The sequence below is a fragment of the Schistocerca americana genome, chromosome 6 (assembly GCF_021461395.2).
Source record: "Schistocerca americana isolate TAMUIC-IGC-003095 chromosome 6, iqSchAmer2.1, whole genome shotgun sequence".
Lineage (NCBI taxonomy): Eukaryota > Metazoa > Arthropoda > Insecta > Orthoptera > Acrididae > Schistocerca > Schistocerca americana.
This window is the reverse complement of record NC_060124.1, coordinates 157,613,230-157,640,441: the sequence shown is the minus strand read 5'-3', so window position 1 is coordinate 157,640,441 and position 27,212 is coordinate 157,613,230. Positions and strand designations below refer to the sequence as shown.

The following is a 27,212-nucleotide window of genomic DNA, read 5'->3' as shown; positions in this document are numbered from 1 at the left end:
ATACACATTCAATTTGGCATCTTCCAAAGTCCCTTCTCTGGAATACTGTCATCCACAGCCTCAAAACAGACCTTTATTTAATCAGCCTCACTGTAGACAAAGGCACCATCAATGTTGTGACAAGCCACAGAGATTACTTGACAAGAAGGCATCCACTGCCTGACACACACCTGCAAGCCCTGCCATCCAGCATAGCCTCCAATCCCTATTAAAATCCTTACGCCTATCCCAGAATCTCTCCCCAGAATCCATCAGCCATCTCATCCCAACTATAACCACTTACTCTCGTTAAGGTTAGAACAGCTGAAGATAGATGCAAAGACAAATATCATCACCAACACACCCAACTAAAATAACCAACTACATCAGTTGTTGCCAAGCAGTGCCTCAAATTAAATGAAATACAAGGAGACCAGTGTGCTTCCAGGAATATCAGCATGAGACCTGAAAAATGAAAGATCATCAAAGAGTGTAGAAGTCACGAGGAATCGAACTTTTCTACAAATAGTGATGCAGAATCAACAATAGAGCATAGCCCATTAGGAGCCCAGTCAGTGAGTACATTTAATTGCATAACAGTTAGCACCTGTGAAATCTGGGTCACTCATCAAATTATGGAAACAACAGCTCGGCTGTATACCTGGCAGCACAATATTAACACAATAATTCTTTCAGAATAAACTGTCTCACATCACACCAGTATTTATAATTTACTTAACAAATTAGAAAACTTACTTGTAAAGCTTGGACTTCGCATTCTTCAACCTATGACCTTCATCAACAATAATGAACCTCCAGTCGAACTTTGCAAGTATTTGCTCTCTCAAAGCTATATCATAACTTGTCAGAACTACTGGAGTCATATCAGTAGTCAGAACTGTCGTCTTCCGTCTCAGTTTGGGGTACAATGACATGCGTTGATCTTTAGAGCCAGCGAATTTCACAACAGGTATCTGTAAATTATAAATTATGAAAAAGCCAGCCAACACTGAAATTTATCTACAATACAGAATGGATACAGACCTGATCTTAAGCAATACAGGCAAATCACAGAATACCTAAATGTGGATTGCTAAAGGGTGAAATGAACCAAAGTCTTCCCTAACAATTTTTTAGTTGTTACTATCACAAATGGGCTATGACTGAAATACACAACTGGGTTGGTTGATTCAGTGAAGGAAGTCTGATGCGCCCTTTCATCAAAGGAACCAACCCAGAATTTACCTGGAAAGATATCGAGGAGGAATATACCAGACCTGTAGAGGACAGATACACTTCCACGGGATGAGCTAACAGATTTCTCACAGTGAAGTACCCACACGAGGCATTATTTCAAGAAACCCTGTGATGGCAGGTTCAGCTGGTTATTGCCTGCAAGCAGAACCCAACTCCCTCTTTGGCATAATGTACACTGTTCAAGGCTTTCTGTTAAGCTCAATCTACCATGAAAAGCCTGTTACTGATACCAACATCCACACCAACAGAATGTGCTTCTAGAGTTTCTCTTCTAGCACTGAACCACTTCTTCATTGCCCACAGACCTCTGGAAATAATGAAAGAAGCTTCGAACAAACTTCACCAAATTATTACTGAGCTGAAGTCACTGCAGTGACAAGTACGACAACCATCACTTGTGCAAGGAACGGTTTTTCAGTTGTTACTCCAAATCAAGACATGGAAAGAATTGTTAACTTCTTCACATCCCCAGTTCTTTCTAAGACAGTCTTATTAACACCACTAAATTATAAAGGTATTGGTTACTTAGACAAATGAAGTTGATATAAACATCTGTTCTGAAAAAATAAAATTAAATAAATGTGAAAGTGATTCATTTCTTCAGTGTTCTCAGGAATTCAGATTTGGAAAGAACTTACCTTGGGAGCAAACCTCTGGAATTCAGATTCCCAATTATTTAGAACACTGAGTGGTGTCACAATTAGAAATGGTCCAGAGATATTCTGCTCTAAAAGAAGACAGATAAACGCAATCACTTGCACTGTCTTACCCATACCCATCTCATCTGCCAAGATCCCACTCAGCTCATGATCGTCCAGCACCTTGAAGAAAGTAAGTAAGTAGTCATGTAAGTGGCAACACTGAATTTTTAGTAAATGTACACTGGTAATAAATCACAGACACTTACCTTCATCCATTTTACACCATCTATTTGATGGGGACTTAATGTTCCAATAAACAGTGTCTCATTTTTTAAGGCCTCAGAATTCTGCCTCTACAACAAAACAAAACAATATTTCACACTATTACAGCAATGAAACTTATTACCTAGAATTGTATTTGTTGTCTAATATCTATCAGTCTTCTCTTAGCTACATAGGTAACAGGAACATTTTCAGAGCTGGTGCAAGGAAAGGCACAGGAGAGAACACATCTCAATATCAGAAGCATGGTGAAAAGATCAGTTTTACTAAAACCTAAAGGGACTCCTTATAACATGAGAAACTTGTAACAATGAGTGAGCAGCAGGAGGAATAGCACATCTGGATAGTTGGCTTTGCCAACCACAGCTTACTGTCCCTCACTGCCAGCGGTTCTTCCACAATTGCACAGATCTCTGACATGAAAGTGAAATGACAGTATATAGGGGAATGGCGCATTGTGTCACGGCATCTTCCCTGCAAGTATCCTGGCAAAAATTACATTGTGTACAGTTACATTGTGCTGGGCTTTCAGTGTTGTTTTGTGTGCCTGTGTTTTATTCCTTGGAATGGGAGGGGACAGTTGCCCATGCCACTGGGCTGGAAATTAGTTGATGTGAATGAACAAATGGATGGAGTCAGGGACACTGGAAGAGAGATTCTAAAGAACAAGGGGTAATGTGACAGCACCATATAGAGTGACACGCACTGACAGTTTTAAATTAAGACCAGAACTTTCTGCCCTAGACTACCGCTTCCCATGTGCAAGTATGTTGGTCAGCCAAGTGACTGGAGTGTGGTGCTACCTCAGGTTCACAATATGGATAACACTAAAATAAAGAACAGGATTTGCCATCATATCTCCTTACCTGTAAGACAGCATCCACGCCATGGAAGGCACCCTCTTTTTTCTGTTTCCTACAAGAGATGAAAATATAAAATAAGAAAACTCTGATGTAATTTTTTTCTGTAAAATGGTAATAATGCATTGACTGCCAGACAATACAGCAAAAAACATTGAAGTCTACATACAGGAAACAAATTTCATCATCGTAAAATATTTGCTTTCACTGAAATTTGATGCAAGAGATACAGACCTAGATAAACTGACGCTGATTAAGGTTCAAGCTCTCAAAATATTGTGTTTCTAGCGTACACAGTCTTTTTTCTTCTGATCTATCTTATTGTTAAATGAAAAGTGATTTGCTAACCCCCAAGTGAAGAAGTAGACTGGACCTAATACACAAATATTCACAAAAACATACTGTAATAATAATTGATTGTACACCACAAGCTAGGAAAATAGTCTAAAAATGCAGTCATCTTTAACTGTGGTTTACTTATTTGACATACTTCACGAACATTGAGATATTAAATTTTTGATGAGATCGTGAATGACTTAAAACTGACTGTTTTTGAAAGATTAGGCATCAGATCTCAACATTGTTGTTCTATTGGTGACTAGTAAGAATCAGAATCTGTCCTAATGATATACTAATAGCAGAACGACATCAAGATTTATTTAAAGCCATATTTGTACGAAACCCGTCCATTAAGAAAATGGAAGCTCTTGTATACGAAACTATTTTACTTAGTTTATTCACTGCCTAGTTAAGAATGTCAATACTTGGATAATTTATTTTTAAATTTACAGTGTCACGGATATTTTATGTTACCAATTAAATTTGTTTATACAAACACAATATCTATTGTAATATGAATTCTACTTACTCATTTGCTTCAAATATTGCTTTTACAACAGCAGATACTTTCTCAACAATAACAAGAAGCTCATCCAGTTTAGCTACTTGCTCCTTCTGCAACATAAATAATTAAAACTGAAGTTTACTGCCTGGATCTTTACTGGCATTTTAAATAGTTCATGGACTATTCAATCACATTAGGTTAGTTCACAGTACAGGCCAAGGTTTCAGTTCATGAAGAATGTTGTGTCAGTTCATCAAGAATGTTGTGATGTCCTCCCAAGCATCTTCAGGGTGTATATGTGGACAAGGAAAAAAAGTTCCCAGATTTCCTGGTTAAAAATACACTTTCTCCCGGGTGAAAATACACTTTTTCCTTGTTAAGTGACAGTATACTCTTCCTCGGCACTGTAAAACTCATCAATCCTTTGAATGTTTATGGTTTTATATAGCGATGTAGAATTTGCCGGCACTTTAGAAAACGAAACTCAGGGGGGAAAACACGTTTTGAAAGCCCTTTGATGAGCAGCATCACGTAGGCTGCATATTTTCGTATTACGAAGGTATCAATTTAAATTCCACCAAACAATGCATGTCACTTTCCGAAACATTGAAATCGAGATTGCGATGCACTTTTGTAAGCCAGTCATAGCTCATTCACGTGATCTCGCCAACTGATGACAGCATAGGACACGTGATGTAGTCAGCCAATAGCAACATCACTCTTAAGTAGCACGAATACACAAATAAGAACAGTTAATGGCTTAAATTAATATGCATAGCACTCACATGTAATATTGGTCTTGAAGATTAATAAGTTGGAAGGGAAGCTAAGCTTGCACATATAATGTTGATCTTTTTTGCGCACACAAATGTGCCAGTAAATGTCTGATCTTCTGGGTTCAAATTCTTCTAAATGGTCGTCCTCAAAGAATTGATTTTTAAATGAGAGTCAAACGCTTTGTGATTTAAGAAATTAATCGTACATTCTCACACATAGCTCATCTTAAGTAAAAGGAAATCTGCTTTGAATGCAATGTTTTTCAATCCACCATTCGTAATATTTTCCCGCGACCTGTTAGAAATAGGTTCGTTTCTGCAGTTGCAAGAGAGCACCAGATAACAAGCGTCACCGCACTTGCGCAGCTACGATGATGCAGGAAGTCCATATGTTCGTACGTGTAAAACATTAAAAGATCTTACATTATGTCATAAAAGAAACAAGACACCAGAGGATATTTCAAGAACGTCGGAATATCGTGAACCATACTAAAATGCATAATTCGGCTTAAAATGCACATACGTATGTAAATTTTCTTGGAGTACCAGTACTGCATTATCTCATGTTTGGTGCTTTATTATGGCATAATGCCATACGTGCACTTGAATGCAGTGAACAGTTGAAACTGGCCAATAGAGTGAAATTAAACAATTAGTTTCATATAATTTGACTGCCTCGGTAGAAAGGGTTAATAAAAGCCAAATCTCTTTAGCAAACTGGCAAAAATAACTTCATTGTTCTATAAGGCGATTAATGTTTGACTGTCAGAAAGGTGGAAATAAAATCTGAAACTATTAACATATTTTAGCCTGCCGCAATTACGCGAACGTATTTTAATTCATTTGATAGCTCCCAGCCACAAAAACCCGTTTTGTTATCATTTAATGTGAGAGCAATAAAAGAAGAGGAAACAACAAAATCACTGAACACAATCACAGGTCACGTGGAGACGACCCACCTCTCCACCACAACTCGGACTGCTCTGTGCATCAGTCCCGGATGGACGATATTTCCGAACAGGGGCAATATTAACCCAGTAAGTACCAGTGCCCTATTTTGAGGACAGAGCACATATTTATTTATAAATACACAATAAATTATTAATTTGCAACTATTACTGTTCTACATCACTTGTTGATGCTTTTCATAACAAATGTATGCTTACAGGAAATTAAAAGCAACAAATCCTACCATTAACTGATTATTGAATACTGAGGCACACTTTTTGTTATTACAGGTATTTACTTTATCAACAATTTCGTAATATTTGAAATATGTGGCAAAGATCTTTTTGTGATTATTTATAGTCGTGTCTTTTAAACTACTTGCATTGTTAGTTCAATTGGAGTTATATTCATTGTTTTCCATTGTTATAAAATTTGGTGTACTCGAAATAGGACACTGGGACTTGGTGTTAACAAAACTCTGCTGCTGCTGATGTATTTTCTTTTCAGAACGTGGTAATTTTACCAGATTTTGTTGCTAAGGTAGGTAACGACCCCTCTTTTTTACATACAGGATATGAAGTTACTTTGAAATTTACCGCGTATTACGTAAGTATATTTATGAATATGTTATCCATAAGTAAATAATACAGTTCCAGATGGACAGACGTATTCACACATTCCCTTTTCTGTAGTTTGTGCTAATGTATTATTCTTTCATTTCACTATATTTTATTACATTTTATTTCATTTCATTTTGTATAGATTATAATGGCATTCAGATGAGATAGATACCTCACTAACGAAGAAATAGAAAAAATAATAAACAGTGACGCATTCTATAATGCGGCGTCAGATGACCAGGACCATATTGATATCACCGTATGTCCTCCTAATGTAGACTGTATGACAGACAAAGAAAAAGGTACAGACGATGTTACTGGAACAGTGGAAGTCTCAGATGTGCCAGGGGCTATTCAATTACATTATGTTGCATCAGAGAATAGCGAAGAAACTGTATGTAAAACTTCACTGCCAAATACATACCAAGTTTCCAGAAGTAAATCGAAGGAGAGACGTCTTACCGATGAGAAAAGCAATTGGAAAAAGACACCTCCAGTTCATACAAAGCTGTCTCAAACTAGTGATCATGACATCAGCAGAAAGAGAGAGGAATTGAAGGAACAACTTTCTTCCTTGACTCCAAAGGAGATGTTCAAAGAACTGATGAATGAAAACATATACATGTTCATAGTGACAGAAACTGTGAGATATACGGTAAATATAAAGAATATGCAGGATTTTATCCTCACAGCTGAAGAAGTGAAAGTCTTTGTCGAATTTCTTCTTTTTGCTGGCTGCCATAAGCTCCCTTTTCAGTAGTTGCAGGGGCAACAGTCTGGATCATCGACTGATCTGGCCTTGTAACACTAACCAAAATGGCCTTGCTGTGCTGGTACTGTGTACGGCTGAAAGCAAGGGGAAACTACAGACGTAATTTTTCCTGAGGGCATGCAGCTTTACTGTATGGTTAAGTGATGATGGCGTCCTCTTGGGTAAAATATTCCGGAGGTAAAATAGTCCCCCATTCGGATCTCCGGGTGGGGACTACTCAGAAAGGCGTCGTCGTCAGGAGAAAGAAAACAGGCATTCTACGGATCGGAGCGTGGAATGTCAGATCCCGTAATCGGGCAGGTAGGTTAGAAAATTTAAAAAGGGAAATGGATAGGTTAAAGTTAGATATAGTGGGAATTTGTGCAGTTTGGTGGCAGGAGGAACAAGACTTTTGGTCAGGTGACTACAGGGTTACTAATACAAAGTCAAATAGGGGTAATGCAAGAGACGGTTTAATAATGAATAGAAAAATAGGAGTGCAGGTAAGCTACTACAAACAGTATAGGGAACGCATTATTGTGGCCAAGAGAGACACGAAGCCCACACCTACTACAGTAGTACAAGTTTATATGCCAACTAGCTCTGCAGATGATGAAGAAATTGAAGAAATGTATGATGAAATAAAAGAAATTATTCAGATAGTGAAGGGAGACGAAAATTTAATAGTCATGGGTGACAGGAATTCGGTAGCAGGAAAAGGGAGAGAAGGAAACGTAGTAGGTGAATATGGATCAGGGCTAAGAAATGAAAGAGGAAGCCGCCTGATATTCTGCACAGAGCACATCTAAATCATAGCTAACACTTGGTTCAAGAATCATAAAAGAAGGCTGTATACATGGAAGAAGCCTGGAGATATTGACAGGTTTCAGATAGATTATATAATGGTAAGACAGAGATTTAGGAAAAAGGTTTTAAATTGTAAGACTTTTCCAGGGGCAGATGTGGACTCTGACCACAATCTATTGGTTATGAATTGTAGATTAAAACTGAAGAAACTGCAAAAAGGTGGGAATTTAAGGAAATGGGACCTGGATAAACTAAAAGAACAAGAGGTCGTACAGAGTTTCAGCGAGAGCATAAGGGAACAATTGACAGGAATGGGGGAAAGAAATACAGTAGAAGAAGAATGGGTAGCTTTGAGGGATGAAGTAGTGAAGGCAGCAGACGATCTAGTAGGTAAAAAGACGAGGGCTAGTAGAAATCCTTGGGTAACAGAAGAAATATTGAATTTAATTGATGAAAGGAAAAATATAAAAATGCAGTAAGTGAAGCAGGCAAAAAGGAATACAAACATCTCAAAAATGAGATCGACAGGAAGTGCAAAATGGCTAAGCAGAGATGGCTAGAGCACAAATGTAAGGACGTAGAGGCTTATCTCACTATGGGTAAGATAGATACTGCCTACAGGAAAATTAAAGAGACCTTTGGAGAAAAGAGAACCACTTGTATGAATATCAAGAGCTCAGAAGGAAACCCAGTTCTAAGCAAAGAAGGGAAAGCAGAAAGGTGGAAGGAGTATATAGAGGGTTTATACAAGGGCGATGTACTTGAAGACAATATTATGGAAATGGAAGAGGATGTAGATGAAGATGAAATGGGAGATCCGATACTGCGTTAAGAGCTTGACAGAGCATTGAAAGACCCAAGTCGAAACAAGGCCCCGGGAGTAGATAACATTCCATTAGAACTACTGACAGCCTTGGGTGAGCCAGTCCTGACAAAACTCTACCATCTGGTGAGCAAGATGTACGAGACAGGCGAAATACCCTCGGACTTCAAGAAGAATATAATAATTCCAATCCCAAAGAAAGCAGGTGCTGACAGATGTGAAAATTACCGAACTATCAGTTTAATAAGTCACGGATGCCAAATACTAACGCGAATTCTTTACAGGCGAATGGAAAAACTGGTAGAAGCCGACCTCGGAGAAGATCAGTTTGGATTCCGTTGAAATGTTGGAACACGTGAGGCAATACTGACCTTACGACTTATCTTAGAAGAAAAATTAAGGAAAGGCAAACCTACGTTTCTAGCATTTGTAGACTTAAGAGAAAGCTTTTGACAATGTTGACTGGAATACTCTCTTTCAAATTCTAAAGGTGGCAGGGGTAAAATACTGGGAGCGAAAGGCTATTTACAATTTGTACAGAAACCAGAGGGCAGTTATAAGAGTCGAGGGGCATGAAAGGGAAGCAGTGGTTGGGAAGGGAGTGGGACAGGGTTGTAGCCTATCCCCAATGTTGTTCACTCTGTATATTGAACAAGCGGTAAAGGAAACAAAATAAATATTTGAAGTAAGTATTAAAATCCATGGAGAAGAAATAAAAACTTTGAGGTTCGCCGATGACATTGTAATTCTGTCAGAGACAGCAAAGGACTTGAAAGAACAGTTGAATGGAATGGATAGTGTCTTGAAAGGAGGATATAAGATGAACATCAACAAAAGCAAAACAAGGATAATGGAATGTAGTATAATTAAGTCGGGTGATGCTGAGGGAAGTAGATTAGGAAATGAGACACTTAAAGTAGTAAAGGAGTTTTGCTATTTGGGGAGCAAAAAAACTGATGATGGTCGAAATAGAGAGGATATCAAATCTAGACTGGCAATGGCAAGGAAAGTGTTTCTGAAAAAGAGAAATTTGTTAACATCGAGTATAGATTTAAGTGCCAGGAAGTGGTTTCTGAAAGTATTTGTTTGTAGCGTAGCCATGTATGGAAGTGAAACATGGACAAGAAGAGAATAGTAGCTTTCGAAATGTGGTGCTACAGAAGAATGCTGAAGATTAGATGGGTAGATCACATAACTAATGAGGAGGTATTGAATAGGATTGGGGAGAAGAGAAGTTTGTGGCACAACTTGACTACAAGAAGGGAGCGGTTGGTAGGACATGTCCTGAGGCATCAAGGGATCACAAATTTAGCATGGGAGGGCAGCGTGGAGGGTAAAAATCGTAGAGGGAGACCAAGAGATGAATACACTAAACAGATTCAGAAGGATGAAGGTTGCAGTAGGTTCTGGGAGATGAAGAAGCTTGCACAGGATAGAGTAGCATGGAGAGCTGCATCAAACCAGTCTCAGGACTGAAGACCACAACAACAACAACACAACCATAAGCTCCCTGCTGAGAAGCTATACTGGTCTGAAGATGAAGATGTTGGCATACCAATAAAGTCAGCTATGTCAAGGAATAAATATCAGAAGTTGAAAACATTGCTTCATTTTCAAGATAATGACTTAGCCAATGAAAACAAACATGATCGCGGATTCAAAATTAAACCTCTCTTGAAAATGATAAATGAATCTTTTCAAAAATTTGGAATATTTGAGGAAAATTTGTCAATTGACGAAATGATAGTCAAATACTATGGACGAAGTGGGCTAAAACAGTTTATACGAGGCAAGCATATTAGATTTGGCTATAAGTTGTGGTCTCTTTGTGGAGCAAATGGCTACTATTTCAAATTTTATTTTTACTGTGGAGAGGATCCAGGAGATACTGCAAGAGATGAGCTACTATTGGGATCAAGAGTAGTCCTAAACATGCTGGACTGCATTGAAAAACTCGAGAATCATTGCGTGTACTTTGACAATTTCTTCACTAGTAGAGATCTTCTGATTCATCTGAGAAATTTGGGTTTTCGAGCAACTGGGACTGTCAGAGACAATCGAGTTGGTGACTGTCCACTACTGAGCAGCAACGAACTGAAAGAGACAGTTCGAGGAAACTATGACTATCAGTTTGACAGGAATGGTGAAGTCTCATTTGTTCGACGGCACGACAACAGATGGGTTACAATTGGTACAAATTTTGACAAAGTTGAACCTTTGGGAGCAGCTACGTGGTACGATAGACAAGCAAGTAAGAAGACACAAGTGCAACAACCTGCCGTTTTGAAGTCGTATACGCGTACATGGGAGGTGTTGACCACCATGACTGGTTAGTTGGAAAATATGCGACGGTAATTATAGGGAAAAAATGGTACTGGGTCCTATTTACACGTATGCTGGAAATGGCCTTCGTAAATGCCTGTCTCTTCTACAGACTAGTACATGGGAAAAATGCACTGGATTTACTGGATTTCAGACATGCTGTTACAGTTACATACCTGAAATTGGACACTGGGAGACCGAATATTGGACTTCAAATGGAATACCCATCAAGTCAGTTGAGAGTGATACCACAGATCAGGTTTGATGGAATTTGTCATATGATTGACAAAAGAAGCACACAAAGAAGATGTGTAAGAGCGAAATGCAACGGGAAACCAAAAACATAGTGTGTTAAATGCCATGTAACACTGTATGTGAAGTGTTTTGTACCATTTCACAAGAAATAAATAGTTAAGACTTGAATACATTTTAGTATGCTCTAAGATACCGTTAGATCCCAGCGTCCTATTTTGAGGATGGCCATTATATCAGCATGTGTAAATATTCTTTGCCTATTTTTGTACTTATTGTGGTTCATATACTATGTACATTATAATTAAGGAATAAAAAATTCAATTGTTAAATAAAATAATTTGGGACTTAATGGGTTAAGTAGTGGCGCCCAGTCACACTTCTGTAACCAGAAGCGGGAGGAGGTAGTACTCATACGCGACTCAATTGCGGAGGCGCAAGAGCTCGCCCGCAACTGCTCAAACGAATCTAATTTAAACAGTTGTCACGTCATGCTCATCGGAGGCAATTTGTTGTTATAAAGCAATGCATAGTGTTCCTAAAGCCTTTGACACACTTTGTTGGCAGACACTTGTATGAGCACTGTGTAGTTGTTGTATATGGCGCATCTCCTCTGCAATTTTAAGTTTTATTTTCATTTTTTTTCTCTCGTTCATGTTTTGTTGCTGCAGTATTATTCTGCAGTAGTGGGATACAATAATGTCCTTTGTTAGATTATTGGTTCTTACCAGTCAAAATCACAACAATTTAACTGAAAACTAAAACAATGAGAAATTCCCGGAATTCTAAACAATTCACCGGTTTTTCCCGGTTTTCTCCCGGATGAAAAAATTCCCGGGTTTTTCCCAGATCTTCCGGGTTCAATTCGATTCAATTCAATTTTTATAATCACATAACATGTCTTATACAATCAAAGATTGTGACATAGGCGACTTGTCAGTTTTACACTATATATAATAATGCTAAAAATAGGCAATAAACTAATAATATAGATGGTGTAACATCTTCAGAGAGGTATTTTAATTACAATTATAAGGCATTGTTGCCATTCATAAAATCTTCTACACTATAGTAACATTTATCTTTCAGATATTTTTCCAGGTCTCTTTTGGTACCTTTTACATTTGGGTCATCCATATCTTTCCATATTTTATTTACAAATTTCATGCCCATATAGTAAGGGGTTTTTTCATATGATTATAAATGGTGGGTAGCTAACATGTAGCTCGTTCTATATCTAGTATCATATTGATGCAAGAAGAGGTTGCCCTCAAAAAGTTGTGGGTTTCTTTTCGTGAAAGTGAGAGTTTCATAGATGTATATGCTTGGAATGCTCATTAGATCTAGTTTTACAAATAAAGGTTTGCAATGTTGCTTTGGTTTTGCTCCCACCATTGCTCGGATGATTCTTTTTTGTAGTCTAAAAGCTCTAAGTAAATTTGTTTTTTCAGACCCCCAGAGAATTATACTATACCTAATGACTGAAACAAAATATGCATTATATACAGTTTTTCTTACAGCTAAATCAGTAATACTACACAAGATATTCATAATATATACAAGGCTATTCAGTCGACCCAGTATGTTGTCAACATGGTGACTCCATAACAGGTTTTTATTGACTAACACACCAAGGGATTTGCCACAGTCTGCAGTCTCTAATTTTTTGTCCATATAGCTTATTTCACTTATAGACTGTGCAGATTGTTTTGTGGTAAAATGAACAATTTCTGTTTTTGTAAAATTTAATGTCAAGTTATTGTTTTTGACCCATGCCTCCACTTCCCCAAGTGTTTGTTCAATATGACGAATTAGGTCTCCCTCATTTTTACAACAGACTACAGCTGTTGAGTCATCTGCATAGAGGATAGTATCAGACTGGACCTGACATGGCACATCATTAATATAATACAGAAAAATCAGTGGCCCTAATATTGAACCTTGTGGAACACATAATTGAGTGTTTTTCCAGCCAGAGAGAAATTTCTTGCCGTTGATGTTAATAAGTACTCTTTGTTTTCTGTTTGCCAAGTATGATGACATCCAGCTAAGAGATTTGCCTTGAAAACCATAGCGTGCCAATTTTTGGAGAAGCAGGTCATGATTTACTGTGTCGAAGGCTTTGGACAGGTCACAAAAGATGCCTGACACACACATTCTATCATCAAGACATCTGCTGACTTTTGTGACTAATTCATTTATTGCATGGATTGTGCTGCGGCCTTTTCTGAAACCATATTGACTGCCTAAGATAATGCTGTTAGATGAATTGTGATTTTCGATCTGATCACATGCAGCTCTTTCAAATATTTTTGAGAAAATTGGTACAGTGAGATTGGTCTATAGTTGCCCAATTCATCTTGTTTGCCTTTTTTATGTATGGGTCGAACTTCTGCATATTTTAATCGATCTGGGAAACATCCCTCATCAACAGATTGGTTGATTATGAAAGAGAGTGGATATGCAATACTGTGGCGGACTATTTTTATTATTTCAGTGGGGGACCTCATCCCACCCCACAGATTTTGAATTTTTTAGGGACATTATGATTTTGATGACATCTGAGATGGAAACATGAGAAAACTTGAAACATGGGCAATTGCTATCTGTCATATTGGGCTTTGTTTTTGGTGGTGAACAGTCACCAAATTTGTTACAGTTTATGAAAAAGTCATTGAATGATTCACAAATGGCACTGGGTTCTGTAACAGCTCTACCATTTATCACTATTTTAGAAGGGCATTTTCTCTCTGCCTCACTGCCAACTTCGCTTCTTATAACAGACCAAACAGCTTTTGATTTGTTTTTTGCATTTGAAATGAAGTTATTATTCGCAGTATGTTTTGCAAGTTTAACTATTTTGTCAAATTTTTTTTTAAATGTGCTTACATACTGAAGAAATTGAGGGCTTCGATTTACTTTTGCCTCCATGTGCAGTTTCCTCTTAGTAGCACTATACACCCTGATCTTAAAAAGCATTTGTGCACAGACAAATGTAGCTGTTCCACTAATTTAATATATTTGGATCACCATCTTCAGCAGCAGCTGTCATAAAAAATATAACTTTCCTTTTGATGTATTTGAGCATACTGCAAATTAAGAAAATTTCCACCAAATGCATTTTTATTTATTGATATACCATCCTTTGTGGTATTTCTGTAAAATTTTTAATACACTATCTGTTTTGGTATTTCAGTTACCATACAATAGTAAAAACAAAATACTTTTGCTTCATAAAGTTATGTTTTCACCAAGTTTACAGTGCTGAATTTTCCTTTTCACACATATTTGAATTTTTGTTTTCTGTAAGCAGAGATTGAATTTTAACTTTGTTTCAGCTATTTGAAGCCTACTTTCTTTCTCTCAAACTGAGTTTAGTTTCAAGATGTACTGCACTTCAAATGCTAAACCTTTGCTTTCATGTAACCTCACAATTTCTATAGCACTGTGTAATTAGTTGTGTGTTCACTTTGTGTATGTGTGTATGTGAGAGAGGGGGCAGGGGGGGGGGGGGGGGTGGGGGGGGGGGGGGAGTGTGATAGAGGATACAAGGAGAGAAATAATCGTAGACAAGACAACTGATTTGAGGAGGGGGGGGAGTGTAATATGTCAAGGATACAAATATGGTCTACGATAACTTTCATGTCTCATCATTCTGTTTGGATGGTGGTGTTTGTAAAGGTGTCCTACAAAAATTGAATGATTTGCTTTGTTTTTCCAAGCTTTTGTGTCAAATGTTCTACTTGTTCGTCCCATATATCTTCGATAAAATAGGTTTGCTTTAATTGGTGAATTTCTAATGTCTGGTATATATTCTATTGACGTTTCTTTCAGGGATCCAGTTTTTAACGAAATTACCTTCTAGGTAGTTATTTTCCTGTGCCTTGCCTTCTGAAAATAAATGATATTTTGAAGTGGTATTTCTGATTGTTTGCAATTTTATTTCATTTTTGTTTTCTTTTTCTTTCACTTCCACTATGTGTTGTTTCTCTCCTCAAGTTTCGTACATTAATGTGCTATTGCGCCCTTACATTCCTGATTTTTATACACAATTAGGGGTGGCGGATCCAGTGTATATCAAATGTGCGTTGGCACAGTCTATTTTTTCATGTTAGTGCCACGGAAATCTGATTGCCTACCATGTCATTCTGCCATTGTAACTTTAATATTTTAATGTACTGCATATGCCTATATGTAACTGGTCAAATCTGATATTTGGCTTATCTCTTAGGCACCTGTGGTCTAGGTGTAACATCTTTGATTAGTAATCAAAACGTCCTCAGTCCCGAGGATTGAACCCCAAACCGCTTAAATTTTGAATAAAAGTTATCAGCAATGGCAGACGAAGACTTCTGGCATAAGAAGTCACCCTGATTCTACCAATGGCATTGTCAAACGGGGTGGAGGAGCGGACAAAAGTTCAGAGCACTCTCTTGCCCATGGCATGGGAAACTACCCCTGAAGGCAGGACCGGCAATGATTAGTTCTATGATGATGCAAAAGGCAATGGAAACCACTGCATTAAAGGACACACCATGTGTATCCACAGGACATGTACCCCATAATTTAAGAAGTGTCATGATGATATCTCTATTGGCAAAAGATACCGGACTAGTCCCCCATTCAAGATCTCTGGGAGGGGACTGCCAAGGGAGAGGTGACCATGACAATAAGATCATATAACTAATGAAAGAGTAATATTCTAAGAGTCGGGGCACAGAATATCAGATGTTTGAACATGGTAGGAAAGCTAGCAAACCTGAAAAGAAAAATACTAAGGCTCAATCTAGACGTAGTGGGTGTCAGTGAAGTGAAATGGAAAGAAGACAAGGCTTCTGGTCAAACGAGTATCAGGTAATATCAACAACAGCAGAAAATGGTATACCAGGCGCAGGATTCATTGTGAATAGGAAGGATGCGCAGAGAGTGAGTTACTGTGAACACTTCAGTGGAAGGATTGATGTCAGAATCGACAGCAAACCAACACCGCCGACGACAGTTCAGGTATACAGGAGGATGTCGCAAGCTGAAGATGAAAAGATTGAGACATACATAGGATACTGAATGAGTAATTCAGTATATAAAGAGAGATGAAAATCTAACAGTCATGGAGGACTAGAATGCAGTTGTAGGAGGAGGAGTGGAAGAAGGGGTCACAGAACAATATGGGCTAGGTACTAAGAATGAGAGAGGAGAAAGACTACTCGAGTTCTGCAATAAATTTCAGGCAGTAATAGTGAATACTCTGTCCAAGAAATACAAGAGGAGGAGGGTTGCTCGGAAAAGGATGGGAGATAGGGGAAGATTTCAGTTAAATTACGTCATGGTCAGGCAAAGATTCCGAAATCAGATACTGGATTGTAAGGGGTACCTAGGAGCAGATACAGACTCAAGATTACTATTCAGTAGTGATGAAGAGTAGGCTGAAGTTTAAGAGACTAGTCAGGAAAAATCAATGTGCAAAGAAGTGGGATACGGAAGTACTAAGGAATGAGGAGATACGCTTGAAGTTCTCTGAGGCTATAGATAGTGCAATAAGGAATAGCTAGGTAGGCAGTTCAGTTGAAGAAGAATGGAGATCTCTAAAAAGGGTGATCACAGATGTTGGAAAAAAAAATGTAAGTACAAGGAAGGTAATTGTAAAGAAACCACAGGCAACAGAAGAAATACTTCAGCAAATAAGACAAAAGGAGGCAGTACAAAAATGTTCAGAGTAATTCAGAAATAGACAAATACAAGCCACTTAGGAATGAAGTAAACAGGATGTGCAGGGAAACTAAGGTGAAATTGTTGCAGGAAAACTGAAGAAACAGAAGTGGGTGTCCAAGGACTGATTCAGCATGCAGAAAAAATGCCAGAAGAGATAGATAATATTGCATCACAATTTCTAAAATCATTAGGAGCATTGGCAACAAAACAACTATTCACATTGGTGTGTAGAATGTACGAGTCTGGCGAAATATAGGAAAATCAGCATTCACATAATTCCAAAGACTGCAACAGCCAACAAGAGAGAGAATTATCACATAATCAGCTTAACAGCTCATGCATTTCAGTTATGACAAGAATAATATACAGAAGAATGGAAAAGAAAATTAAGGATGTGTTAGATGACTATCAGTTTGGATTTAGTAAAGGTATGGGCACGAGAGACGCAATTCTGACGTTGTGGTTGATAATGGAAGCAAGACAGAAGAAAAATCAAGACACGTTCATAGGATTTATTAACATGGAAAAAGTGTTCAACAATGTAAAATGGTGAAAGATGTTTGAAATTCTGAGAAAAACACGGGTAAGCTACAGGGAAAGATGGGTAATATACAATATGTACAAGAACCAAGAAGGAACAACAACAGTGGGAGATCAAGAACGAAGTGCTGGGATTAAAAAGGGTGTAAGACAGGGATTTAGCCTTTTGCTCCTACTGTTCTATCTATAAATCAAAGAAGCAATCACCGAAATAAAAGAAAGCTTGAAGAATGAAATTAGAGTTCAAGGTGAAAGGATCTCAATGATAAGATTCGCTGATGACATTGCTGTCCTCAGTGAAAGTAAAGAAGAACTGCATGATCTGCTGAATGGAATGAACAGTCTAACGAGTACAGAATGTGGATTGAGAGTAAATTGAAGAAAGACGAAAGTAGCAGAAATGAAAACAGCAAGAAACTTAACATCAGGAGTCGTGATCACAAAGCAGATGAAGTTAAGGAATTCTGCTACCTAGGCAGCAAAATAAGCCCTGACAATCAGAGCAAAATGGACATCAGAAGCAGGCTAGCAATGGACAAAAATGGGGATTCTTGGCCAAGAGAAGTCTAGTAATATCAAACATAGGTATCAATTTCAGGAAGAAAATTCTGAGAATGTAGGTTTGTAGCATGGCATAGTATGCTAGTAAAACATGAACTGTTGGAAAACCAGAAAAGATCAGAATTGAAGCATTTGTGATGGGGTGCTACAGAAGAATGTTGAAAATTATGTGGACTGATAAGGTAAGGAATGAGGAGGTTCTCTGAAGAATCAGCACGTAAACACTGACAGGAAGTAGGGACAGGGTGGTAGGACACCTATTAAGACATCACGGAATAACTTCCACAGTACTAGAGGGAGCTGTAGAAGGTAAAAACTGTAGAGGAAGACAAAGATTGGAATACATCTGGCAAATAGTTGTGGACTTAGGCTGCAAGTGCTACTCTGAGATGAAAAGCTTGGTACAGGAAGGAAATTCATCGAGGGCCACATCAAACCAGTCAGAAGATTGATTACTTAAAACACACACACACACACACACACACACACACACACACACACACACAAATGATGTCACCAATATAGCTAATACGGAATAATACGTTTATACGTTTTACATGGTTGGCACTATTTTGTCAAATATTACAAATTCTAAATATGTCAAATTATATTTGCTACAGTTCCTCATACTGGGGATCTCACTTGCAAGCCATCAATTTGTAAACAGAATTAATTATTGAATTGTTAAACAGCTCTGTTCTGTTAACTACAGAAGCCTACAATACATTAAAGAACATGTTCCCAACATCAAACGAGGAGACAAGAGTGTCTGTCTACAATCAGTACATAAATTATATATTGAATGTGCTTTGTACTATTTCTTAGAACTGTACAACTGTAGATCTGTGGCATTTTCCACATGTGTCTTGCGTGTGGTAAGAGGGGAGCGTTCATGTAATACAGTACGTATGATTGGTAGAGCTTTCTTGTGTAACTTTCACTGGCATCAGAGTTACTGTTACTCTCAACTTCTAATGCATGTTCAATGTCTTTGTGGCATCTTCTGAACTTTGCACAATTTCTGTTGGTAGCATCTGATTTAGTTTTGTAAGATATCATTTGCTTTTTAATATATCCACTGCTTTCCTTTTTGAAGCCCATCCCTCCTCCCTTCCACCACAATCTGTCACAGGGGACCAAAAAACCTCAACAGCTTTTGTGTCTCCAGTTGTCGTAGTCACTATGCCACCAGACCAAGATTACAAAGCTGTCAGGGACTGTGTGGTGATTGTAGTTGTGCAGAAACATTTAAACATTAAAAAAAGTACAAGGCACATGCGTCTTTTTGAGGACAATACCATCAGCCCCATGCAGGAAGGCCTGCAGCAACTGACAAGTTGTGATAGACTGTGTAATCTGCAAGATCTTTGTGACAAACCAGCACCTAGGCAACAGTTGTGTGATCACTGTTTTAGTCAAGGAGGCTGTAGAGTAACTCGTGTGCTGCACCTGTGACTAAGCAGGCCTATTCAGGATCTCGTCTGCTCACCCCACATAGGAAGGGGTCTGGAAAAAGTGTGCGAAACATAGTGAGCCAAACCAACCAACTACCTGACTGGATGGCCGCATCCAGAGAGTACACCATGTGCAGTCAAAACAAAAAGGAGAACAAAACTTAAATATTGCTGACTGGACTGTTCAAATTCTCACTAACTCAGACAAAAGCAACCAACCACAATGAAGAATAGCTATTGTGGCACGTGAACTAAAAAGATATATCATCGATATTGCTGCCCTCAGTGAAACAAGACTTGCGGGTGAGGCTCAGCTGAAAGAACAAGGTGGACGCTATACTTTCCACTGGAAAGAGAAAGATGAAAATGAGCCTCGTATAGATGGGATAGGGTTTGCTGTAAGGAATCAACTTCTCAATGATCTAGACGAACTACCCTCGGGAATAAATGAAGGACTTAAGAATCTCTGTCTTAAATTTGTGAACAACCAAAAAGCTACTATAATTCGTGCATACGCACCAACCCTAGATTCAGAGGATGATAAAAAGGAAAAGCTCTACAACCGATTAGACCGACACTTGTCATATGTACCTCGATCAGATAAAATTATTCTACTAGGTGACTTCAATGCACGAGTTGGCAGAAGACTATGCCCTATGGAAAGGTATCATTGGTAAGGAGGGTATAAGCAATGGGAACTCCAATGGATCCTTCTGACTAAATGCTCATCATTATAAACACCCTCTTTCGACAAAAAAATGAGTTTAAAACCACATGGCGGCACCCCAAATCAAAACACTGGAACCTAATAGATTAAGTGATTGTGCGGTCTAGAGATCGAGGATCACAAGAACTGTAGCACAGAGTGATGGCTGCTGGACAGTAATTGCTCTACAAGTGCCACCCAAACGGAGGAAGCAAAAGAAACAAGCAAAACATCTGTTAAATATTGAATGACTAAAAGATAAAGAGGTCTAAAAGAATTTCCAGAACACTGAAGCAAAAGCTGCCTGCTGAGTACCTGACAATGTTGAAGAACACTGGTCAATACCAGAAACCATCAGGCTTTCGGCTTGCGAAGAATCAACCGGATTCATTAGAAGAAAACTTCGAGACTGGTTTGACAAAAATGATGATGAAATTCAAAGCATCTGAGATAAAAAAGTAAAGGCTACAACGTCTGGCAAAATGATCCCAGTGATTACGATCATGAAAGGGCAGGTGGTCAGCTTACACCAAGCTGCTTCTGACTCTGGCGTAAAACAATTAAAATTGACTACAGAGAGGGCACAGAAGACAAGCACTGTGTAAAGCACCCATCTTGTGTCATACAAATACAGTACAACCCCACTCTTACGTTCCCGGAATTGACGTTTTCCCGCCGTTCACGACATTTTTTATCGTTTCCGTCAAATTTCCTATGACCAAAATGTTAATTTGCACCCAATTTTGCGTCAACATATTTATAATTTTCTTGCAATTTATGCATTACAAAAAAATATTTGTCGAGAAGAAAAATGACTCTGGCATGATGTTGGCTGTCCACTAGTGTTTACAAATATTATGTGGTTAAGTTTCTTGACACCACGGCACTCTACTTAGTGGATTTGAGCCAGTAAACGTGTAAAAGTTGGAACAATTTGTGTTGTATCTCCCGCTGCTGCCAAGCACTACTTGGCATGATGGCTCGGGAGTAACTAGGTCCATTCGAATAAAGGTATCATGAACATTCACAACCATTTACAAACTCTGTACGGCAAAATGCAGTTTCTTGATTGTTGTGAGAATCTTGACACCTTTGTCGAACCATATTTAGCGTCTCTTGGCGTTTGGTCTCTTGTAGGACTAGTTGGCATCGTCATTCACTTTGCATTGCTCAAATGTTTTCAGTCTAAACACAACGACAGTTACAAATTTTTTTCATGCTGAGCAAAACATGTTTCAAGAATTTATTCTCGTTGTCAGGTGCAGCATTTTCGTATTATTTTTTGTGATGTTACACAAGCAGAGTGAGTGACAGTTTGCATGTGCGTTGTTTTCTACATAACTGAGGAGGCACAGTACCTGATAATCTCAAAAAGACGACTACAGAGCATGAGAGGCAGAATAACACATATTCAAACACCACACAGTTACTTATGTACATATTTGCACTTGACGAGAAAAATTCTAGAAACATGTCGTCAAGCATGAAAAAATAGTGCAGTATTTCATTATCTAAATAATGAATGACAGCTACACGCTTTCCAAAAATATTGATTATGACGTCTGAAATTAAGTCAAACGTTTGTACTTCCCAGACACTTGTCAAATGGTTCAAATGGCTCTGAGCACTATGGGACTTAACATCTGAGGTCATCAGACCCCTAGAACTTAGAACTACTTAAATCTAACCACCTAAGGACATCACACACATCCATGCCCGAAGCAGGATTCGAACCTGCGACCGTAGCGGTCACGCGGTTCCAGACTGTAGCGCCTAGAACCGCTCGGCCACTCTGGCCGGCTGACACTTGTCAATTCCAGTTACATCAGTGGTTTTTATTAAATACTAAATCTTTATTAGATAACAAAAAAGTTCCTGACAAGTCTTTTGATACCTGTTATGTACATACACCATACATAAAGTGCAAAAATACAAGGGGTATCTTATATGTAACTTTTACAGCTTAAAACGTTATTTCCCACATTTTACATTTTCCCACATTTTGCACCATTTTTTTTAATACCCTTGAAAAGTGTAAAAGCGGGGTTTCACTGTAGTTCCTAAGCAGTCATCCATCTGCCAAACGTGAATGTAAGTGGCAGACCATTGTTAGAACAGTGTCTCAGGACTTGTTTAGAAATGGTCAAGAAGAGCCATACTGGACATTATACAAGTGATGTTTGTCACCATTCACTGATTTTAGGATTACACCAGTATTTACAGACAGATCAGTGAAAGTGAATACTGAACCACAATGTGCACCCAGAAAGTAAGTTTCGATTGGGTCCAGAGAGGGCACGAGTAGTCTGACTGGAATGTGCATGACAGGAGTAGAGAGGGAACAATGCAGTACACCTTCAGTCTAGTGGAGGCAATAGTTACTGCACAGACCTAGGATAAAATGGCTGCTCTGGTACTGTATCTAACCAACTGTGAGGTTCGTGAAGTTATACAATTTTAGTATGCTCGGAAAAAGCCTCCAGCAGAAATCCACTGTCAATTGTGTCACTTGTATGTGCACATTATGAGCAACTGTACGGCCAGACGATGGAGCAGGCAATTCGCTGGAGGAAGAACCAATGTTCGTGTTGAACACCGTAGTGACCGACCATCCCTAGTGATATCAGAATTGATGGAAAGTGTGCTGCAAGCAATTTTGCAGAACCAGCACTTCACAATTTCAGAACTTGCTCATCAATTGCCAAGACATCTCACCCACTAATGCACGAAATTGTCTCCTGGTGGCTTGGTTTTTCAGAAAGTGTGTGCAAGATGGGTGCCAAGACAACTGACACACAAACACAAAACCAAACACCTGGCCGCAGCATTGACATTCCTACATGGGTGTCGCATTCACACCAAAAACAAAACAACAATCCATGCACTGGCAGCATAGTGGTTCACCAGTCTCAATCAAATCCAATCAATGAGGGTCGGTTAAAAAATTCATGTGCACCGTCTTCTTGGATTGATGTGGTGCCCCCGTGTGAATTTTTTACCAGCAGGGGACACTGTAAATGCTAATCAGTATTTTGGGACAGTGAAATTTCTGAGAGTGAAATGTGTTGAATCAATTTGGATGGGAGATCTCTGACCATCCTCCCTACAGCCCAACTTCGCCCCAAGTGACTTTCATCTCTTCTGTCCGATGAAGCATTTTCTGGCAGGACGTTTCCTACAATGATGCTGATCTTCAAACTGAAGTGACTTTGTGGCCCCAAATGTTGGCAGTGGCCTCGTACGACACATACACATGATACATGGTGCTCCATTACAATAACTGCCTCAACAATGGCAGTGATTATGTTGAGAAGATACCAGTGAATCTATGTAAACTTTTCATTTCTTATTTAATGAAGTTATTGGTTTTTCACCGCACATCAGAACTTACTTTCTGGATGCACCTCTTATATTGCCACACACAATACTCATACTCTACATAAGTATTATAAAACTTTTATCAATAAATCAGTGTAAATTGTTGCTAATCTGTATTGCCATATATTTTTTCCATGGCTGTTGCCTAACTCTATTTGGTCCTGTACAATTCTGTTAAGTTGCAGCCGGCCGGTGTGGCCGTGCGGTTCAAGTCGCTTCAGTCTGGAACCATGTGACCGCTACGGTCGCAGGTTCGAATCCTGCCTCGGGCTTGGATGTGTGTGATGTCCTTAGGTTAGTTAGCTTTAAATAGCTCTAAGCTCTAGGGGACTGATGACCACAGATGTTAAGTCCCATAGTGCTGAGAGCCATTTGAACCATTTTTTTGTTAAGTTGCAGCCTGCAAGCAAGCAACACCAGAACAGTAACTATTTTGATGGTAGGGGGGGTTCTCTTTGAGATACATTTACATTGTTTATGGCATGTGCCTTTGGAGAATACTACAGTACATTTACACAATATGGAACAAATAGTCTCTGCTAATGAAAACAAATAAGATGATAACATTATGAAAAGGTTTATTATATTTATGGCCCTAAAAAGCAAGGCAGTAATAGTATCTCTTCTCTTGACTAACTGCTGTGACTGACATTATAAAAGAAGAGAATAAATGAAATTAAAGTAATTTTTTCATGTTTATGTAAGAATACATGAAAAAAATACACTGAAGTGACAGAAGTCATGCGATACCCCCTAATATTGTGTCGGACCAACTTTTGCCTTGCATAGCGCAGCAAGTATATATGTGGCATAGACTCAAAGAGTCATTGGAAGCCCCCTTCTGAAATACTGAGCCATGGTGCTCTATAGTCGTCCATACTTGTAAAAGTGATGCAGGATCTTGTGCATGACCTGACCTCTCAATTACGTCTAGAGATGGGTCGTTCGCAAACTAAGGGGTCCAAAGGAACAGTTCACCAAGATGAACGGAACTAGCAAGTAACAAATTCTAAGGAACGATGTTTCATAGTTCACTCCAGATGCGGCTTTCTACTTATAGTTCCTGGGAACGGGAAATGGTCAGTCTCGTTCCCGCAATGGCACATCGGCCGGTCTTATTCCCGCCTGTCTCGGTCTCGCTTGGCCGGACTCTTCCTTCTTCGCATGGCCACTCATCACAGTTCCACTGCAGACTGCTCATAGTTAGTTCAGTATCAAGTTGTTCATTTCGTTCGCTGCGCATGCCCATTCTAGATCTTTTTCAAACCATTTTTGAACTCTGAACTTCTGGTTCTTTTCGTATTCTATTCAGCATCCATGACTGGTAATTAAAGTGTATTTTACAATTATGTAAATTACATAAAAATACATACATACATCTTTTCAGGTAACAAAACAGCATATCAGTTTACTTCACTATTTCAATAAATAGCAGAAGAAATAGTTGTAAACAGGCAATATTTTTTTGTTATTACACGTCCAAAGAAAGTCAGCACAGCACACACAAGTGGCCATTTTCCATCTTTCTTTGATCCAAAGTAAAAGAGCATGTTCATTGTTATGGAAGGCAGACAGACTTACAACCAAATGAAGACCAGGCTCCATAATGGAGTGGCTGGAGTCCCATTTTGTAAAGAGAATATGATAACATCTACAATATTATTTCAATGGTACAGTGTGGCGCATGAAAAATCAGCCCCGAGTACTAGACTACTCATTCTCGCCCACCAACTGTCATCTATTGTTTCGAAGTAGTTGTTTGCCTTAGCTTATTTGTTATTTCTTCACTGCCTAATTAGTACAATCAGCAAATCATGCGTAATTGGTGAGCAGTCTTTACTCAGGATCGGTTTTTCATGTGCCACCTTATATTATTTCACTGCGATCAGCCACATAACGCTACAGTTGGCTAAACGAGAGGTTTTGCAGAATCACGAAAATTAAAAGTGTGTGAGAATTCTGTTATGATTAAAAACACGAGTAACAATGAACGGTTCCAAAAAAAGAGCGATCACCAGTGAACTAGTTCCCAAGGATGAACGAGTTTGCCCGTCTCTAATTACGTCCCACAAATGAATGACGGGATTCATGTCTGGCGATCTAGTTGGCCAAATCAGTCGCTTGAATTGTCCACAGTGTTCTTCAAACCAATTGAGACCATTGCAGCTCTGTGACACAGCTCATTGCCATCCATAAAAATTCCATCATTGTTTGGAGCCATGAAGTCCATTATTGGCTGCAAATGGTCTCCAAGTAGCCGAACATAACCCATTCCAGTCAATGATCAGTTCAGTTGGAGCAGAGGACCCGGCCATTAATTGTAAACAGGGCCACACCTTTATGGAGCCACCACCAGCTTGCACATTGCCGTGCTGACAACTAGGTTCCGTGCTTCATGGGGTCTGCACCACACTAAAACCATACCATCAGCTCTTACCAACTGAAATCAGGACTCATACAACCAGGACACATTTGTCTAAGGTCAAATTGATATGGTCACAAGCCCAGAAGAGGTGCAACAGGCATAAAAATACAGTTCTTCCCAGGTGGAAACATACTTTTACCATTTTAAGTGACAGTATACTTTCCCTCAGACCTGTAGAACTTACCAATCCTTTCAATGGTGTAGAACTTACCGGCACTTTAGGAAACGAACCCCACTACACAGCAACATGTCTTGGAAAGATCTTTGATACACAGCAAGATACACCTGCACATTTCCATATTATAACAATATAAAAACAAATTCTACCAAACACAGCACTTTAGTTTCCAAAGAACTGAGATCGAGATTGTGATGAGCTTTTGTCAGCCAATCATAGCTCCCATCAAGTGATCTCCCCAGCCAATGATGGCAGATATTCAGAGCATTGGACACGTGATGTGGTCAGCCAACAGCAACATCAATGGTGAAGTATGGCGAACACACAAATAGGCAAAGTTAATTGTTTAAATTAATATACATATAGTATAGCTACAAGAAGGTTTCACATATAATATTGGCCTTTTTTTCATGTGTTACTCTTTAAGAGACATCAAACACACATGTGCCAGTAAAATTTTAAATAATGAAATAAACGTCTGGTCTTGAGTGCTGGTCCTCAAAGCATTAAGTTTTGACAGAGTCAAATGCTCTGTAAGTTGTGAAGTTCATTGTACATACTCATACGTAATACAATTCATCCTGCATAAAAGGAAATTTACTTTGAAATTAATGCTTCATAAACCACCATTTGCAATATTTTCCCACAACCTGTTAGAAATACCTTCATTTGAGCAGTTTCCAGAGGGCGCCAGAAAAGAGGGCTTACTACGCATGAGCAGCTACAATGACGTAGGAAGCCCATGTTTTGTGTTTGATCTGTTCATATGCCTTTTGTCACATTTTTGTTCATAGTGGGGAATCACGTGATGTGCATCACTGCGGCACATTGTTCAGAGGGGACATACAAAGTCATTGTACATAGAGGAATTGTTTTATCATATCCTGTCCAAATAAGGAATGCAAAATAAGGAAGTAGTCCTTGGCATAATACTTATTTCAATTTAGAATCTAAAATTCAAAAGTATCAATATTTTGCTATGTGGTGATTTTAATATATATTTTATTTTTATTTGTACTCTGCAATACCGTTGTGCAACATTTCCAATTGGATTTACATCCACACAGCACCGCAAAAAGCTAGTAAGAAAGAATACAAA

At 38.7% G+C, this 27,212-nt stretch overlaps 1 protein-coding gene across 2 annotated transcripts in view; it reads right to left on the bottom strand.

The window, feature by feature from the left end:
• LOC124619351 (ATP-dependent DNA helicase DDM1-like) overlaps positions 1–27,212 on the bottom strand; it is a 137,730-nt gene that overhangs the window by 93,187 nt on the left and 17,331 nt on the right. For both annotated transcript variants that reach the window (XM_047145671.1, XM_047145672.1), the window contains exons 7-11: positions 3,888–3,973; positions 3,026–3,074; positions 2,144–2,230; positions 1,875–2,057; positions 736–953 (exon numbers count right to left, since the gene is read on the bottom strand). In XM_047145671.1, the coding sequence (XP_047001627.1) occupies positions 736–953; positions 1,875–2,057; positions 2,144–2,230; positions 3,026–3,074; positions 3,888–3,973 (623 nt within the window). The remainder of the gene's footprint in view (positions 1–735; positions 954–1,874; positions 2,058–2,143; positions 2,231–3,025; positions 3,075–3,887; positions 3,974–27,212) is intronic.